Source organism: Peromyscus maniculatus, chromosome 21 (assembly GCF_049852395.1).
Source record: "Peromyscus maniculatus bairdii isolate BWxNUB_F1_BW_parent chromosome 21, HU_Pman_BW_mat_3.1, whole genome shotgun sequence".
Taxonomy (NCBI): Eukaryota; Metazoa; Chordata; class Mammalia; order Rodentia; family Cricetidae; genus Peromyscus; species Peromyscus maniculatus.
This window is the reverse complement of record NC_134872.1, coordinates 57,140,492-57,159,572: the sequence shown is the minus strand read 5'-3', so window position 1 is coordinate 57,159,572 and position 19,081 is coordinate 57,140,492. Positions and strand designations below refer to the sequence as shown.

Genomic DNA, 19,081 nt, shown 5'->3' with positions numbered 1-19,081 from the left:
AATGATGCAAGGAGAACTTATAAGAAACAATTTATTATTAGTTTAATAAACCACCATTGTTTGAAGGCTGCTACATATACTGCTAGTTGGATAGATTTAGATTCATTCTTGAAGCTTCAGGCCTCTTTCTATGTGGATATTTACATCAAAACAAGAATCATGCTTCTTAGGCTTGTAATGAACATTACATGCTAAAACCATATGAAGGAAATGGCAATTCACACCACCCTGCCCCTGGATTAGCTGGGATTTGCTGTAATAATGGTTTTGACTGCATAACTCCCCTATCTCAGTGGTTTGTAAAATGAGTATTCCTATTAGACTGGGTTGAACCTGGCTCCAGCCTGCATGCTCTTCTCCAGGTTTTTCTGAATGTCTATTTAGGCACCCGAGGGTATGAGAAATTATATGATAGAAAAGAGATGTGGGGAACACTTGGCTAGTCTTTACACTACCAGCTGACAACTGCCATTACTACCCCTCTCATCCAAATGTCACTAACCCAGAGCACTTCACAAAATCAGGCTGGCTAACAGGGGCCAGGAAAGTGTACTCTGAGTCAATGATGAGGAGTAGCAGATAATTGATGAATGGTCACCCTGCCTTCTTCAGAGAGGCTCTCAGAACCTCATGCTTTTGGCTGTCACTTCATTTATGTGACCCTTGCCTCTTCCCCATACAATCAAATTTACACCATTTAGTCTGGATTCTTTCTTTGCATTTCTAGTTATCTCAGATAATATACTTTGCTTTCTTAACAGGTACTTTAAAAAATCCCTTAGAAAAAGAACAAAGGCTTCTGATTCTCCTTAGAGCCTCAGAAGAAATCTTTTGTGACCATTTGGATGGAATTCATGTTGACCCTGGAACAATTGGTAGGAGTTAAATATAATGTATGCTAATAATAAAATGTGTCCATGCGTTTGCGTGTTTGTGTGTGAGAAAGACAAGACAGGAAGAAAGAGACAGAGAAGCAAAGGAATTTTGTTTCTTGGACAGCTGATAAATTCTAGACAGTTTATATGTACTCTTTGACTTGCTAAATGTTCAGTGTCCACTTACAGATATCATAACTATGACTTCTAAACTATATGTGTGTGATGACCACAAGAACATTCACTGTTGACAGTGATATTGCCCAAGTATTGTAGTATCAAATCCTAAACTGGTCTACAAACACAGGAACTGGGAACACAAAGACTGGACATCTTGTACTAACACATAGGAAAGTTACCAAATCAGCTGTATTTCCCAGTGGCACTGTGCAGGCGTTCTTTACTTTGTACAAGGGAAACCTCTCAGCATGGAGTAGTTTTCCTTTCTTTAAGGAAATCCATTTATTTCAAAATTAGATCCCCTCACTTATTTGTTTTTCTTCCTTATAGGAGGAGAGTTGAAATGAGTCAGGTCAGGGTCATTTACTATGTTTTTCAGTACTATGTTGTTATATAGCCTAGATGTGTATGTTACTGTCATGAGCCAGAGTAGTGATTTCATTGGATTTTCTTTTAGATGAACCTCTATATTGGATGTTTCAAAGTTTATATATATATATATATATCTGCACATAAATGAAGTTTCTGAACATTATGAGATAAACATCCAGATAACATGGGGCTTGTTAACTTACTTCCAAAATGCCTAACAATTGCTGTATAATATGTTGAAATGCTTTATAATTTTATTTTTTCCTATGAATTCTGTTTATTTTATCATTGCCATGGCATAGGTAGAAGAACCTTTAACTTTTCACAGTTGACCTAGAAGGACTATACTAGGAACATTTGACTTGATTCATTTGTTCTGTGGAGTAATCACATTGGTTGAAACTTTCAGAAAGGAGTCCATACTACTAGGTGTGCTGATCCTGGACCCAGACATATGCTTCAACTAATGTCTTTAAAATTTTTCCTGATAGCAGTTGAAATAAAGAATAACCAATTTACCGCATACTTAGTTTCTATGATATCATAAGCAAATGGCAGGTTTTAATCATTTTGAATAGTTTATTACCTTCTTGAAACAAATAAGAAATGGTATCATTTTACAGTTAATCTTTGATGATGTAAACAAGCAAGAAATCTACTTTTCTGGTTAATTGAATTTTCTGGATATTTCAGATTTTAAAGATGTGAATGTTTTTTTTTATAATAAACATTGTTGTTGGAAATCTCTCTAAACCACCCCTGGATTCTGTCTGCTTAGGTACTTAGCCTGTGATGAATAAAAGACGATTTTAGTTTTGTGGTTTGATATTTTATGACATGTATTCATGAAACTATATTATGAAGGATTGATTCTAGGGCATGTTCTGTAAGTAAGATACATTCTGAATCTACTAATCTTTATCTTATTTTTATCTCCTTACATATCTTTCTGAATTAGAGTATAGAAGAAATTACAGACATTGGCATGAACATTTAATTAAGGTCTCAGTAATTTTGGTTTTATTGTTTTGGTCCACACTGGATGAAAATCCAAGGCACATTGTTGATATCTCAATGGTGTTTACTTCTTTTATTCATTTATTTTTTAAAAATATTATGAGGGTTTATGTTGTTAAGTTAGTAGCTTGCAGCAAAATGTTTCCATTTGTATAGGGCTATTCACATGACACATTTGAGTACAGGGTGAAAACATTAAAACATCAAGTCAAATTCACAGGTTTATAGACATATATTATCTATATATTATCTAAGTGAAATAAATACACATATGGAGATACATGATTACTTTTTATTCTACTACTGGAATGCATGGTCACATTTTTGAAGCACTAGATTATGAGAAATTATACTTAATATAGTTGAAAATGGCAATGAAGTACATTTGAGGAAATCCTCAAAAGCCTGAAGGGATATATGCAGGCTCAATTTCCCTGGTAAGACAATAACTTGTGAGTCCAAAATAAAACAGAATGTTTTCCTTGATCATCTATAGTAAGACAAAATGTTAAGTCTGAGCACTGAAAATAAAACTAATAGCACCAAAGTCCCCTCTTCAGGAAATAGAAAGAGCCTTGCCATTTGACAATCTAGGGTATATCATGAAATACCAAAATTGGTTGACTTCCATCAGATCAATAGAATTCTGAAGTCACCTGAATGGCAGAAGGACATACCTCTTTAAATTGAACTGGGTCACCATTAGATGGTGTTTCTCCACTTTTAGATTGCTATTATGTGCTGTAGCTTTAATTTCTTTGTAGGTCTTTGGGTTATATTTGACCTGTTATAATAGAAATATTCTTTTTTTTTTTTTTTTTTTTGGTTTTTTTTTTTGGTTTTTTCGAGACAGGGTTTCTCTGTGTAGATTTGCGCCTTTCCTGGAACTCACTTGGTAGCCCAGGCTGGCCTCGAACTCACAGAGATCCGCCTGGCTCTGCCTCCCAAGTGCTGGGATTAAAGGCGTGCGCCACCACCGCCCGGCGAAATATTCTTTTTTATATAATGTATACATGATTAGATATGGATTATATGTTACATATTTTGTGTGAAAACCTTTAAACCGTATTTCACTCACCTGTCCTTAATTAAGATGGAAGTATTTTCTTAGTGATTTGTTGATTCTTTAATTTTTCAGGAGTTTATGGGAAACTTCACCTTCACAGTGCTTATCCTAAGAAATCCTGGGTACACCTTGGAGCAGATATTGCACCAGGAAATGAGAGGTAAGGAGAGAATCAGAGACATTTATTTGTTGTTATTGTTTCACTTGGTTATTTGTGATGGTTTACTGTGATCTGAAACATTAAGCAACATCATTCAAAGCAGAGGGAGTAGAAAAAATTTAACCTATTAAAAAGACTAAGCATACAAAATGTAGGAGAAGAAAACTGTATAGTAAGAGTAGTTTGAGATAATGCATGCTTTTTGTCAATAATGTATAGAACTATGGGTTCATAGAGATAAGACAAGGAGTATGAATGGAAAATACAATAATGAGGATTGATAAGGCACCATAGAGACACTGACAGAAATAAGGGCGAGACAAAGCTTGTGACGATGATGAATGGATCCACCATTATCTTGAACTGAACAGATCATATGAAGAACCAACTGACAGAGATCTATTAGGTCTTGAGAGACAAGATAAATAGATGGAAATAACAGAAGATGTGATTCTAGAAGTTAAGACCAGAAAGTAGAAAGCTCCTATAGGAAACTATTCTTATTAATAAGAAGCCAAGCCATCTCCAATAGGAATGATAACAGCAACTCTAACTGGAATACACATTACAAAACTCAGAAGAGTTGTATTGAATATGGATAAATGGATATTAAGAATAGTGATTGTAACATTATATAATCCTGATGGTACAGGAAGAAAATTGAGTTAATAAAGAAAAACAGGGGCCCTTTGTAGCTAGAGTTTTCCTGCCTTGCCCACAGTCAGGACAAATCTCTGTCACACGCCAGTCCCACAGCTGCTCAGACCCAACCAAGTAAACACAGAGACTTATATTGCTTACAAACTGTATGGCCGTGGCAGGCTTCTTGCTAACTGTTCTTATAGCTTAAATTAATCCATTTCCATAAATCTATACCTTGCCACGTGGCTGGTGGCTTACCAGCGTCTTCACATGCTGCTGGTCATGGTGGCAGCTGGCAGTGTCTCCCCGCCTCCGCCTTCTGCTTCCCAGAATTCTCCTTTCTCCTTGTCCCACCTACTTCCTGCCTGGCCACTGGCCAATCAGTGTTTTATTTATTGACCAATCAGAGCAATTTGACATACAGACCATCCCACAGCACTTTCCCTTTTCTTTTTTTAAAAAGGAAGGTTTTAACTTTTATACATCTCCAAAGCCAGCTTGGTATATTTGGGAATTTGGGCGTAGCTTCTCTTACTACTTCCTGCTGGAGGGGGGGCGCTGTATCTTATGGGGACACAAAGAAAATTTTAGGATCATGGAGTAGTCCGTGAGACTGTATCGTCTGAGCCAGTTGCCTTGAAAACGATTCTGGATGTTGGATCATCTGGGCCATGGTGTCATCAGAGACCTTTCAGGTGGTCTTGGCTGGTCAAACCTGATGTATCTTAATCTGGAACAAATCCATAGCCTCTGGCTTTCTATGGAGACAAAAGCAGAGCTCCTTTCCAAAGCAACATATCCTTACATCCAAAATTTGAAGTTAAGGTACCTTTAAAATACACATTTTGGCATAACTCAACAGCTTTTGCAATCAAATGTTTTTCTTCAGTTACGAATATCAAAGAGAACATAATCCAGATTCTCTGTGCGGTAGCCATCTTTACGTGGCTTATGTTTTATATTACCTTGAGCCTATTGCTTTAAACTGCAGCCTTTAAAGCCTGAAAGGAAGCTGTGGCTGCTGGCTCCGCCCACTTCAGCTTCCCAACATGGCAGTGGTACGTTTTCCATCAGCTTTGGGAGCCATCAATTCTCAGAAATAGTGGGTCTATGCTTCTTATCAAAGCAGCGTGTAGCCCAGAAACCTCTTTTTGTTTTGTACTAGCAAAGGCTAAATCCACCATGCAGCTTAATGTGCCACTTGCAGAGGCCTCATTCCTGCCATACTGCAGGTCAAGCACACACGCCAGGAACCCGCCAGTAACTCAAACCTGCAGCTGCTGCTCATTTGAGAGAGACAATTAGGGAGCTGTTTTTAGTTCCGTTTTAGAATCTTTTTACTCAGGTTTTAGGTGGAAACTCTTGCCAACACGTTGGGCGCCATTTGTAGCTAGAGTTTTCCTGCCTTGCCCACAGTCAGGACAAATCTCTGTCACACGCCAGTCCCACAGCCACTCAGACCCAACCAAGTAAACACAGAGACTTATATTGCTTACAAACTGTATGGCCGTGGCAGGCTTCTTGCTAACTGTTCTTATTGCTTAAATTAACCCATTTCCATAAATCTATACCTTGCCACGTGGCTGGTGGCTTACCAGCGTCTTCACATGCTGCTGGTCATGGTGGCAGCTGGCAGTGTCTCCCCGCCTCCGCCTTCTGCTTCCCAGAATTCTCCTTTCTCCTTGTCTCATCTACTTCCTGCCTGGCCACTGGCCAATCAGTGTTTTATTTATTAACCAATCAGAGCAATTTGACATACAGACCATCCCACAGCAGCCCTTAAATAAGGGGGCCTTGTTAGAATCTAAAATCCAAAGAACACAGAGTTTTGATGTGCAAGGGTAGAACAAGGATGCTCTGACTCCAGGAGAAAGAGAAATTACCATATCATATATATGTATATATATATATACATATGTGCATATATATATACAATATGTGATATATATCATATGTACTTGCATTTATTTATATGTATATAAATATATTTCACATATATATTGGGTGATAGTGGTGCATGTCTTTAATCCCAGTACTCATGAGCCAGATGTAGGCAGATCTCTGTGAGTTCGAGACCAGTTTGGTCTACACAGTGAGTTCCAGGACAGCCAAGGCTACACAGAGAAACCCTGTTTTGTAAAACCAACCAGCCAATCAAACAAACAAACTAATTAACTAACAGAAACAAAAAAACCCAAATCATACATATTAAAGATATGTATTCATTCTATATGATCATTTGTATTATATATTCTCATTTAAATCTCTCAGCAAAAATATATGAATGAAGTTATTATCAACATTTTGTTTAACTGGAGTCACAAAAGTTAAGAAGTATTCATTTATAAAGCTAGAAGTTCTATGACTGACTATTTCCTGTTTTTTTCTAGTAATTAGAAATATTAAAAATAGCATTTCCTAGAATCAGTCTCAAAGAGGATTGTTCTAATGAAATTGTATGAAAAAGTATAATTATCATAGTGTTCTGGTTTTATGTGTTGTATAGCTGTTTTCTCCTAATTGAAACATCCCCTCCTGGAGGGACGAGGAAGGTTCATATGGTTCGGAAAATTTCCCAGGCAGGGAAGCTTACACCTGTCATTCTGGTAAGCATAAGGCAAGATCATCTTGAATTCAAGGCCAGCCTAGATTATGTAGTGAGTTCTAAGCCAGCTGCAGAGTGAGAACTGTCCTACACCATTATTCAGAAAGCTCATGGATCTCAGGCTACTCTTGAGACTTGCAAGAGTCACACAGCCATTTGCAGGGTTTCTTAAGAGGAAGGAATTTCTGGGAGAGAAGAGACGCTTAGCTGAAGTTACCTGGTTTCCCCCAAGAAACTCCAGTAACTGAGAATACTTTCCTTAGCTGTCACCCCGTGCTGGGAAGGCTTTTCAGGGAGCCAGCCCCCACGGAGTCACATCTGCTGCTGACCTTAGTTTCCTAACTTCAGTTCTGAAAGTGACCACAATAACGTCATTGGTTGATCAAGCTAGATATGGGTAGACTCCTGGTCTGTCATTGTCTGGGGTGCATAGACACTTGTTCATATATTTCTAGGAAAACATATAATATATGGATATCCTTTCTTTGCAAATTTATTAAGATAACTTGACTCATAAAATTTGTTTGTACATGCTTGATTTATTAAGTACTATTAATGGGAAACCCTCCATGAAAATGCCTCTCATTCATTTATTGAACTTATTTTTATTTCTTGCTTGCCCAGCCAAAGTAAGCTCAGTGAGATGCCTTGAAGAAAACTTACTTTGTATTTGCTCTATGTCATTTTTACATTTATATTGATGTTACTTCTTACTTTACTTTGTTACAGTTGAAACTTTTGTAGAAACCAATGAACAAAATGTACCTTTTGCATTTAGAATAAATAAAAACAGGCTATACAAAGACAAATAAGTTTATACTTACACCACTATGCTACACAGTACATGCACTGCCTGTGTAGACTTGGGCAGTCACATGCATGTGTTTTCTGAAAATTAGTGGTTACTCTGCCAGTGAATCTTAAGGTATTGGTATTTCATTCTACCCATTCATGGAGTTTTAAACAGGCAAGCACTAGGTCTGACCAACACTTTATCTAACTTATACTTATAAGAAAATGGTTGCTGTTGCCAGAGAAGTTGGAAAAGACCCTTAAGACTTAAGACAGGATGGTAACTTTGCAGCTTTTCTGGAGATGCCTTATAGTGGCTTAGATTAGGTGGAGATAAAGAGAGAGAGAGAGGGAGAGAGAAGAGAGAGAGAGAGAGAGAGAGAGAGAGAGAGAGAGAGAGAGAGAGAGAGAGAGAGAGGTGTTGGAGACAGAAGCAACACTGTATGCTGATGGACTCAATAGCTGATGAGAGGAGGCATCTAAGAGCATGCTAACCCTTGTTCCTAAGCAACTCTGTGGGAAAGCTATCACTGAGCACTGGAAAGCAGAGAGAAGGGCAGGTTTGTGGAGAACCTTCTACATTCTTTTGTTTGTTTTCTAGTTAATCATTTCTTGTCCTTTTAAAGGAAAAAAACTATACAAGGCTTTATCATGTCTGTTTTATTATCTTGTTTTTCAAATGTTTAATTGTTTTTAATTGACAAGTGAAACTATGAATGCTTAGCATGTTTGGAATTCTGTTTTGAAACCTGTATGTCATGGAATGACTAAACAGAGTAAACCAGCATATACAGTACTTTACATGCCTATTTATTTGTTTATTTTGTGTTGAGCAACAAGTGAAGTCTGTGTTCTTAGCAGTTTTCAAATAAGATGTTATCCACAATCAACATGACCTATGTGAGTCTCCTAAATGTTTTCTCTTCCTCTTAGATCGACACTTTAGATTTAATACATACATGAGGTCAGCCAGTGTGTTTCTCATTCTTCTACTTACTGCACTTACCATAATGTTCATCTACGCTGTTCAAATGGCAGACTGTCCTTCCATTTGAAGGCTGGATCATGTTCCATCGTGCACATGTACCACATTTCTTTTTTCTTTCTTAGTGGACAGACTCCTGATAGTTTCCCTGTCATGCCCGTGGTAGATAGTGCAGTTAGTGAACATGGAGGAGAAATTCTTTGGCACAATGGTTTCAAATTCTTTTCCTATGTACTCTATGGTAGGATTTCTATGACAGTTAATTGTTTTAATTTCTAAGATTCCTCCATCCTTTTTCACACACACACACACACACACACACACACACACACACATATCATATATATATATATATATATATATATATATATATCATATATTTTACATGTAGGTATATGCACATACCTACTTATGGTTGAGCATAGGGGCCAGAAGTGGATGTTAGAGGTCCTCCTCTGTCACTCTCCACCTGTTCCTTTGAGTCAGTGCCCTGGAGTATCCAGAAGCCATGAAGTCCCAGCAATACTCCTGTCTCAACCTCCCTCAGAGCTGGAGGCCACAGGTGTGCATGACACACCTGCATATGAACTGGGGTCTGGATTCTGTTCTTAATGGCAGAGCCATATATCTAACCCCTCCATCCTGTTTTCTATAATAGCTACACTAATTTAAGTTTCTACCAGCTGTGCACAACGGCCCCCTCTTCCTTCTTATCCTTGTGTCACTTATTATCTTGCATCTTTTTTTTATGACAGCTGACTTAGCAGGCTTGAATTGTTCCGAATGGTTTGTGGATACAGTCTGTTATCTTCAAGGAAATCACAAATAACCATTTATGACTTTGCCCTGTCCTCAGAACCTAGACCTTTAATTTGAACACTGCCACTGATAATATCTGCTCTGTTCGTTCCTGTATCACATTAGTGATGTGCTTTTGAGATATCATGTGTTTGGAATATCTCTGTTTCCTCTCCTCTAAGCAGTGCACACGAGGCTTTCTATGGCACCTTTGGTACTTCAATCTTAGACAATCAAATAAGGGTTTTAGTTGGTCTGTATATCATTACACACCATCCTACTTATCTTTGGAGATTCAACCATTATCTCTTAATTTAGCATACAATTCCTTCATCAGCAAAACCACTGTAGCATGATTTTATGGTTTAAAATTTTAGGGAGTCATAAAGCATATGGCTATCCTTTCTTTGTAAGAATTCTTGAAATAATTTAAGATATAATAAGTTGTATAAATATTAATGTTTCTATATACCTTTGTCTTGATATTCCCGCATAATAACATCATGTATAGCCACAAAACATTGGTGTGGCTCTTAATGCATGATGAGGGTAAGTTATTTAAACTGCATGAACTCTGTTCATGTATATAGGTTCTGGAGAGAGGAAATAGTATTTGATATAATCTGTAGCATCTAAGAAAAGCACAGCACAGGCATCTAATTCATATCTGCTTGTGTCTTTTCTACAAATTAGAACATGCCAGCTTAACTGTATATTTTCTAGTACATCAGCATTTCTGCCTCAAGTTAAATTTTAATCAGTTTTTTACATATTATTCAAAATGTATTATAACCGTAATGGTATTTATGTATCAGAACATACAGTCAGTGGCTCTTTTCCCACTTACTAGCAATTAGCGATCCTATGTACAGTTTCTTCTAAAAAGAGTTCTTTAGATCTGATGAAGCACTATGCTCTAACCTCAAATGGACAACTCTTCCATGGATGTCAAAGTCTTCACTTTAGGAATAAGGAAGAAAAAGAACTCTGCAGTGAGAAGGCTTCAACAGTGAGATTGGCTTATGATTTACTAAATGTATAACTTTGGTAAATTACCCTCTTGAGTCATAGTTTCTTTTTCTGTAATTATGAGAGTAATAGTGCCTAGCTAATAAAATAATTATACAAATTAAATGAATTAATGAATGTGAATTTTTTTTTGTTCAGTTTCTGGCATAAAGTCAGCCCCAAGACAGGGACACTGATAGGCAATCAAGCTTCTGTTAGAGGAGTTAGGAACACTCCTTGATTCAGTTTGGATTGGGGCTAAGCCAGCCTCTCCCTTCTGTCGCTATACATTTTGTGCTTCTCTATTATGACCTCATCTTTCTACTGAGGAACAGTTTCCCCCACTGCTGTAGACTATGCCTGATCTCAGAGCCACTGAGCTTTATCTAGCTTCACAATCCAAGAGGATATTACTCTCCCCTTATGTTCATTCACTGTCTAGGGGAAAAATTTACACAAGCCTAAGGAGAGGCTCTCAAGAGAACAACTAAAGTCGTATGGTAGAGGGAAGAATAGAGTTTCAGAAGGTGAAAGAGTTTCCTGGATGAGGGAGAAAGGAGGCCTGAGAGGTAAATAATCTACCGGAGTTGTGATTATTGCCTATAGCATTTACACTTCATTATGGAGTGGAGTTTCTTCAGAACTCAACACCCAAATACATCTAAAAATTATCATTGCATTTCAGTGGCATTGATGAAAAAATGTTAATATTGGAATTAGCAAAGCAAGTGTTAGCATTTGTAGAGTTTCAAAGTCTGTGACTACTCCTATTTCTTGAGGGAACTAATATTGTATACTTTGAGACTGGTCAAACACAGACATTTTCATTATGACTCTCCATCAATGTCTAGATTTATTCATTGAAATTATAGGTGTAGACATATGAATGTTTTATTCATAGTTGTAAAATCTGTTAAATGACATTTATAAAATTTGTTCTTTATAACTTGATCGGTGTCCTATGGATGGACAAGCATTATATTTTCCCAAAACAGGGTCAAATATTAATGTCAAAATAAAGGAAATGGTGCTGATTTTTTAGAAAAAAATATTACCTTTCAGGAGCCTTCCATTGTTATATTTTAAATTTTATTTTTTTTCACATGGTTCTCACTTGACACCAGTTGATTGGTGGATTGTTTTAAGAATATTTTTCTCAGAAAACAGTAAAGTTTGAACTCTTCTCTATAACATGACTCTCATTAGTGTTATACAAAAGCCTAGAATGAAGTTAAGACTTCTTATTCCCATAGTCATTAAATTATGTCTTTTCAATGATTCTAAGTTGGCGACAGTGGTGGAAAACTGGAAGTGAAAGAGTGGATACTGAAATCCTAGGAACACTGACTCTTAGCCAGCTGTACTAACTAGGTTTCTGATGCTGTCACCACAGACTTCTCTGTGGTACCCACTGTTAATGGTGCAGATGCAGACATAGGAGTCTCCAGTTCTTTGAGTACAAAGGAGAAATACATCTCTGCGACGCTGTAACATTTCAAGAAGTCTTAATAGAAACAGTGAGGTTAATCTCACTCATTTTTACCATAAAATAATGTTTGAACTAACAAATTACACAATGTTCATGGTTCCATTAAGCAGCAACCAATACTATCAAAGTAGATAAGGGCAGGATACAAGTCTGAGGCCTAAAATTTGTTATGTCAAAAGTTCGGTGATGAAGGGTTGGGTCCTCCTCGAGAAGACCTCTCAAAGCACAGTACCTAAACGAGTCAGTACCTTTGAGAATGAATGGGCTTCGGGAGAGTAAGCAGACCCATTTGGCCAGAGTAGAGGGCTCAGGAAAGACAATTTGTGAAGGACTCATCTTTCCTCCTAGGTTACCTTTGGGTTCACTTGACATTGTGTGTTCTGTGCATTTTGATAAATGTGTGAAGGTGTCTGTTTACCTTTCTTCATTGCTCTAATGCCATCATATGCTACATTTGAGATAAGGTGTATATCAGTTATAAGAAACTGTATAAAATATTATGGTCACTTATTATCTGAAGAACTTCATTCAAAAATATAAATGTTAATGAGAAGGTTATCTGAGTAATCTAGACCATGATTAGATGACCGTATACTTCTGTTCTATTACTAGTTGCCTGTCCTGTGGCTTTGTACTCCCAGTTGTTTTTCTTACCCCTCTTCTGAGCCTCACCCCTTATCTTGTCTCTTTCCTTCCCTTCTGTTCCTTCCTTCATCCTTTTCTCCCCTTTCCTTTTTTTGTGGTATTAAAATAAAGCCCCAGACCTTAGTAGACACTGCTACTGTGCTACATCTGAAGCTGTTATTTTCTTTCAAATATTTTTTAGTATAGCGTGCTATCCATTAAGTAAGAAAATACATTCCTAAGTGGAAAAAAAAAAAACTAATACAGTGTGGTGATATTTTATTTGGGCTGAAATGTAATTTTATTTGTATGTTAATAAATAAAGTCTGCCTGGAGATCAGAGGTCATAGTGAGCCATAAACAGAATTCAGGCAGTGGTAGCACATGCCCTTAATCCCATCATGTGGCAGGCAGAGTCTCTTTGTTGTCAAGAACACAGCCAAGCATGGTGACAAGAGCCTTTAATCCCAGTACCAACCATAGAGACCTGGAGGTCTGTATAGACAGGCAGTGATGAGGAAGTGATGTGGCTGGGCTTAGAGCCAATGAGAAGGCAGAACAGGAAGGCAGTAAAAGTGCAGGTTAGACAGGAAGAACCTCTCTTGGGAAGCAACTGTGGTGAGGTGGTAAGCTAAGGTTAGTCAGTGGCTCTTTGCCATTTCTCTGATCTCTTTGGCTATTACTCCTGTATTTGGCTCTGTGTTTATCATTTAATAAGACTGTTTAGAAATTCGACTACAATATAGCACCTATATAGGTTAATGTTTTAATAGATATTCTTTTTGTCTTCCATTTTATGTGTATTTTTTTTGCTTTAAAATGAGGCATATTATTTTATAATTTCTTTTAAAAAGCAATGCATTAGGAAGAAAATTCTTTGCAATTCAGTTACGCCCAACAATGTACTTTTAGGTGACTATATGGTATTCCATTCATTATTTCTTCCATAGCTTCGTTATTATTTCAGGGGTTGCATTGATGTAACTGAAATATTTAGATACTGCTTTTTTAAATTATTAATTAACAGACAGGGAAGAATCTATTGGTGATGGTAAAGTGATGCTCTTTAGTAAAAATATCTCTGGACTGGATCAGGAATATTCCATTCATCCAACCTAATCTTTGGCTCCATTTGATTATCTACCCTTGAGTTACTATTTAATCTTTTTGTGTCAAAGCTGGTTCCCTACTTTATAGTTTTCTTCCTTCCTTCCCTCCTTCCCTCCTTCCCTCCTTCCTTCCTTCCTTCCTTCCTTCCTTCCTTCCTTCCTTTCTTCCTTCCTTCTCTTCTCTATTCCTCTGTCCTTTCCTCCCTCCCTCCCTCCCTTCTTTTTTCTTTCTTTCCTTCCTTCTTTACCTCCCTCTTTCTTCTATTTTTATTTTGAGACATATTCTTATGTAGCCCAGACTGGCCTCAAACTCTCTATGTAGCTGAGAATGATTCCGAACTTTAGATTATCCCGACTCTGCCTCCCAAGTGCTAGGATTATAGGTGTGCACCAACAAACCAAGCTTATGGGGCGCTGGGTATTAAACCCATGGCTTCATGCACAGCAGGAAAACACTTTCCTCCAAACTGAGCCACAAGTCCAGCCCCCCCCATTTTACCTTTAAAAATAGCATTTGTTCAATTGTTCTGCACCTGAATCTTCTATGACATCATAGCCAACCAAGGGCACAGCTGAGACTTTATGAGGATCTATAATAACTGTTAGTTATTAGTGGCACTGTCAATACATGCTGCACAACTGATGTGTTGTCCAGCCCCATTGCCTAGATGAACATTTGTATGTGATACAGAATTGGTGTCACTGTTTGATAAGTTAGGGACATTGACTAAAGTGACAACTAAATTGGTACTAGGTGAAAGGCCACAGAATAAACTTGCAGTTTTGAAATAAGCAAGGAAGGTGAACGGAAAGAAAAACAGTCATATTCACAAAGAAAAAGGTACACAGCAATGACAGATTGAAGAGAAAATTAATTCAAGGTGAGTCTAAGAAAATGTACAAAGCTCCCATTGATTCACAGAGAGATAAAAGCACAAAGCTTGGAATAGCACACTGCAGTAATACACACCCACTATTCTCCGTAATACAGTCTGCATGTCAGGGTGAGATGGGAACATTTGACTTCATCATTGAAGACCCAAAGCTGGAAAAACTAAACAGCTTTTTGAGGTTGCACAGATGCTACTAGAATTCTAAAGACTCATAGCTGTATCTGTCTGACAGGCTTTCTGTATACATTGCCCCCCCCCAAAAAAAAAAAGCTAATACATCTTCAGAAGACATGAAAAGAGATCTCCTTGGGAATATCTTTATTACTCAAGTTATTTGGCAGTCAAGAAGGGAAATGGCTCTTAGCCAAGGCACATGAAAATATGATGACTAGACTTTGCCATGTTACTGGGATTACAAGAATGGACCACCACATTTGACATTTTAAAAATGGTTTCTAGGGCCCGAATTAAGGTCTTCATGCTATCAAAGCAAGGACTTCATGAACTAAGTATTTCTTCCATGTACAGCAGTCAATGTTTAACAAAAGATTTTTTCTTATGTATTGTTTTACTCCCTCTTTGAGTTTGCATGGTGAGATAGGCTTGTTTTTGTGGGTTTTACTTTCTTTTGGGTTACTTGATGACCTCTGTGGTTTTATTAGTATATCTGATGCCCACTTTCTGAGTTTACAGAATCATAGTAGATGATGAAGTGGATTGGCAGCCCCATGACAAAGTCATCCTCAGCTCTTCTTCTTATGAGCCTCATGAGGCAGAGGTCCTCACCATAAAGGAAGTCAAGGGCCATCACATCAGGATCTATGAACGTCTTAGACACCGGCACATTGGTAAGTGCTTTGCTTTGTTGGTTAAAGGAAATGGATGGGCCCTGAAGGACCTACTTGTCAGCCTGTCCAGGTGTATTGCACTTGCTTGACATTAAGAGTGGAAAGAGGCTACTTAATTGCTGCCCTGTACTTGTCTTAGAAACTTTCCTCAATTTTTCTTCCCCTGCCCACCTCTCCTTTCCTCTCTCCCCCCGCCCCCCATTCTTTCTTCTTTCCACCTTTTAATATTTTTGTTTGTTTGAGACAGGGTCTGACTAAGCAGTCCAAGCCTGCAACTCAAACTTATTCTCCTATGTCAGTACTTCAGTGCTGAGATTTTAGACATACATGCCCCATATCTTCATGTCTGGCTTATGGTTAATTATGGTATTGTATTCCCCCAAATATTGTGCATGCTAATAAACTTATCTGGGGTCAGAGACGGAGCAGCGACAATATTAAACATAAAGGATAGGCAGTGGTGGCACACGCCTTTAATCCTAGCATTCCAGAGGCAGAAATCCATGTGTTCAAGGATACAGACAGGCATGGTGACTCATCATGCCTTTAATCCCAGAAAGCAAGCCTTTAATCCCAGGGAGTGGTGGTAGAAAGCAGAAAGGTATATAAGGCGTGAGGACCAGAAACTAGCAGCATTTGGCTGGTTAAGCATTTGGCCTGGTTTAAGCATTCAGCTGAGACCCATTCTGGATGAAGACTCAGAGGCCTCCAGTCTGAGGAGACAAGACCATCTGAGGATCTGGCGAGGTGAGATAGCTGTGGCTTGTTCTGGCTCTCTGATCTTCCAGTGTTCACCCCAACAACTGGACTCAGGTTTGATTTTATTAATAAGACCTTCTAAGATTCCTGCTACAGTTAATTTTTATTTTATTTATTTATGTATTGAGACAGGGTATCATTATATAGTCCTGGCTGTCTTAGAACTTGCTATGTGGACCAGGCTGGCCTTAAGCTCAAGAGATCCACCTGCCTCTGCCTCCCTGGTGCTGGGATTAAAGGTATGTTCCATCAGTCTTGGTATATTGTTTATTTTCAAAATAATATTTAGTTATAACAGAATTTTATGATTCATGATGGCAAGTCTGAGAGGAGAGTTGAAAAATTTTCAAAAATCAATAGATAGTTTTTTGCCTAAGCCAGATAAAAACTCTTTGGCACTAAGTATCTAGTTCATTTCATGGCACATTGAATCCTATAGTCCCTTGGAATACAATGGATAGTATAATAACGTTATATAAAAATGTATGTTTCTTAACACAAAATATATTTTATATATTGTCTGGTAGGATTACCAAGAAAAACAAAAACAAAAGAAACAGAGAAACTCAGATACCTTCTTGTAAAAACAGGTAGTAAGTTATGTAGAGAAATAATACCCATCATAGAAAAACCACCTTCCTGTGTCATGTATGAACTAAGTTTAACTCAGGAGATTTAACTAATAAAACATGTGAAATAAGTGGGTCAGAGAACTGTTCTTTCATATGATATGCGAGAAGGGAGCATAATGTTACCCTAGACTGTCTAAAGTCATTTCTAAATTATAGTTTCAGGGGTAATAACTCCTCCTCTGCTTTCTATTGTTGTTGAGATGGATTTTTCTATGTGACTTTGGCTGGTCTTGAATTTCTGGGCTCTGGCCATTCTCCTGCTTCGGCTTCCGATTAGCTAGTACTATGTCCAGCTTGATTTTCTGTTTAAAAAGCATAGCATAGAATATATATCTTTATTAACCCTGGCCAGCTAGAGCCATCTTGAAATATCAGGGAAACAAGGCTTCTCCTTACCCCTGCTTCGGCAGATGGTCCAGGCTGTAGAAGGCAGAAGTCCATCAGGAGAGGGGATTACTGTGCTAAGCAGCATCCTCCTCTATTCCCTTCTCTGTCTAACATTGATGTTTACTCTCTACCACTGCCTCATCTGACCTGAGATTCTTTACTTCCATGATGGATGATGGAGGTACATAAACAATGTGCAGTCAAATGCCAGAACCTCACACTGATGAATGAAAGGAAGGATGTTGGGGACCCTACTAATTGACCTGTCCTAGTACCCAGAGTTATTGAGAAGAAATGAATTATTGCTTGCACATTCTCTTTGATCCCAAAGAGGAACAAGTGAACAGGTTTTTCATTTCTCAGTTGACATCTGTGGAGTGTGCCTGAGGAAAGGCTGGCTTTCAGGTTGGAAGGACTTCTAATAGGAATAGAAAATTTTATTTGTGAGGTACTGTGAGGTCCCCAGCTGGCAATTTCCATGACAGCCAGTTAAAAGTTGTTTTTCTCTGATTCCTGTTTCTCTAGGAAGTGCTCACATCATGGAGGATGGTCAACACATTCCTTTGGCTGCTGAGATTGGACTGTTGACTAGGAACATTAAAATTCAGCCTGACTCATCATGTAGAGGGAGAATCCTTGTGGGGTCCTTCAGGAAGTCTAGCAGAGAAGAGTTTTCTGGTAAGTGAAATGAAATTTTCATTTATTAAACATTACTGTTCAGCTACTAAGTAATTCTGAGCCGCTCACTTGGGACACTTAGAAACTTCAGCTGTGAGAATTTTCACTTTTGATGCAAAATGATCCAATTAGGTGGCTTCTTTGTGCTCCAGGAAGCTATGAGTTTTCAGCCCCAATCTTTGCTAAATTAGTAGTGTGAAGTTTAATAATATACTGGAGATCAGTGCATATATATGCACCTTTTAACCTCAAAGAAAATACCTTCAGCACATCTGAATTTCCCTCTGCTTTGAAAATGATACATGACTCAATAACTATTTGAATTTTATCACTTTCCTAGTTTTCTCTTACATTTTCCCAGTAGTATGCAACATCTAATGTTAGAAATGAGTCATGCTACCAATTAGTGGCTGGAATTTAAATACAAATATTTCCCATATTTTAAAGTGGTTTAAAATCAATTCAGTCTTTTTAAAATACCAGTGGAATCTTTTCCTTTGAAATGCATGCTTCAGCTCTTTTAGGATCTTGCAAAATTGTTTTATTTATTAAATATATATTCTGGCTATAGTCTTACAAAGCTCTTCCTTACCAAATAGTTTGGGAAATCTTGTCAGAATAGCTCCATCTTTGAAAGCCACTGTATGTCTATCCTTAAGGTTCTGAGTTTATTTAAAAAATTATTTTCTTTGATTCTTAGAAATTTTCTTTAATAGTTCTTGGAACACACATCAACTGCTGATTAATTCTATTTTTTTTTTACCTAAAAATATTACTTGTTCTTCTACTACTCCCTAAAGGATGTTGGTTTGTTTGTTTTTTCTTTTGAAAATATTTGTTATTAGAAAATGTCTGGATAAATCTAAAAATGATTCTTTTAAGCTTAAAATCATTTATTTTTTTTCTATGAGATTTTTCATTCTGCAAGATAAAATGAGGCTGCAACACAAGTGATGGACACAATGTAAAGGACAGGAGACAGAGGAAAGTTCTCACATAGTTGGAAATTTCCTCACTTTATGTAGAGGGCATCACTTTTACTCTAAGATGGAAGTTATAGATGTCTATTATTCATTTGCACACCTCTTAATCCTAATTTTAGAAGTTTCTCCTTGAGGTGAATAGTTAACATAGAAACACTCAACTGTGTAGGGTAAGTGTC

At 37.6% G+C, this 19,081-nt stretch overlaps 1 protein-coding gene across 11 annotated transcripts in view; it reads left to right on the top strand.

The window, feature by feature from the left end:
• Pkhd1 (PKHD1 ciliary IPT domain containing fibrocystin/polyductin) overlaps nt 1-19,081 on the top strand; it is a 483,551-nt gene that overhangs the window by 321,996 nt on the left and 142,474 nt on the right. For all 11 annotated transcript variants that reach the window (XM_076557889.1, XM_076557888.1, XM_076557887.1 and 8 more), the window contains 4 exons: nt 762-875; nt 3,583-3,670; nt 15,309-15,463; nt 17,767-17,919. In XM_076557889.1, coding sequence (XP_076414004.1) covers nt 762-875; nt 3,583-3,670; nt 15,309-15,463; nt 17,767-17,919 — 510 coding nt within the window. The remainder of the gene's footprint in view (nt 1-761; nt 876-3,582; nt 3,671-15,308; nt 15,464-17,766; nt 17,920-19,081) is intronic.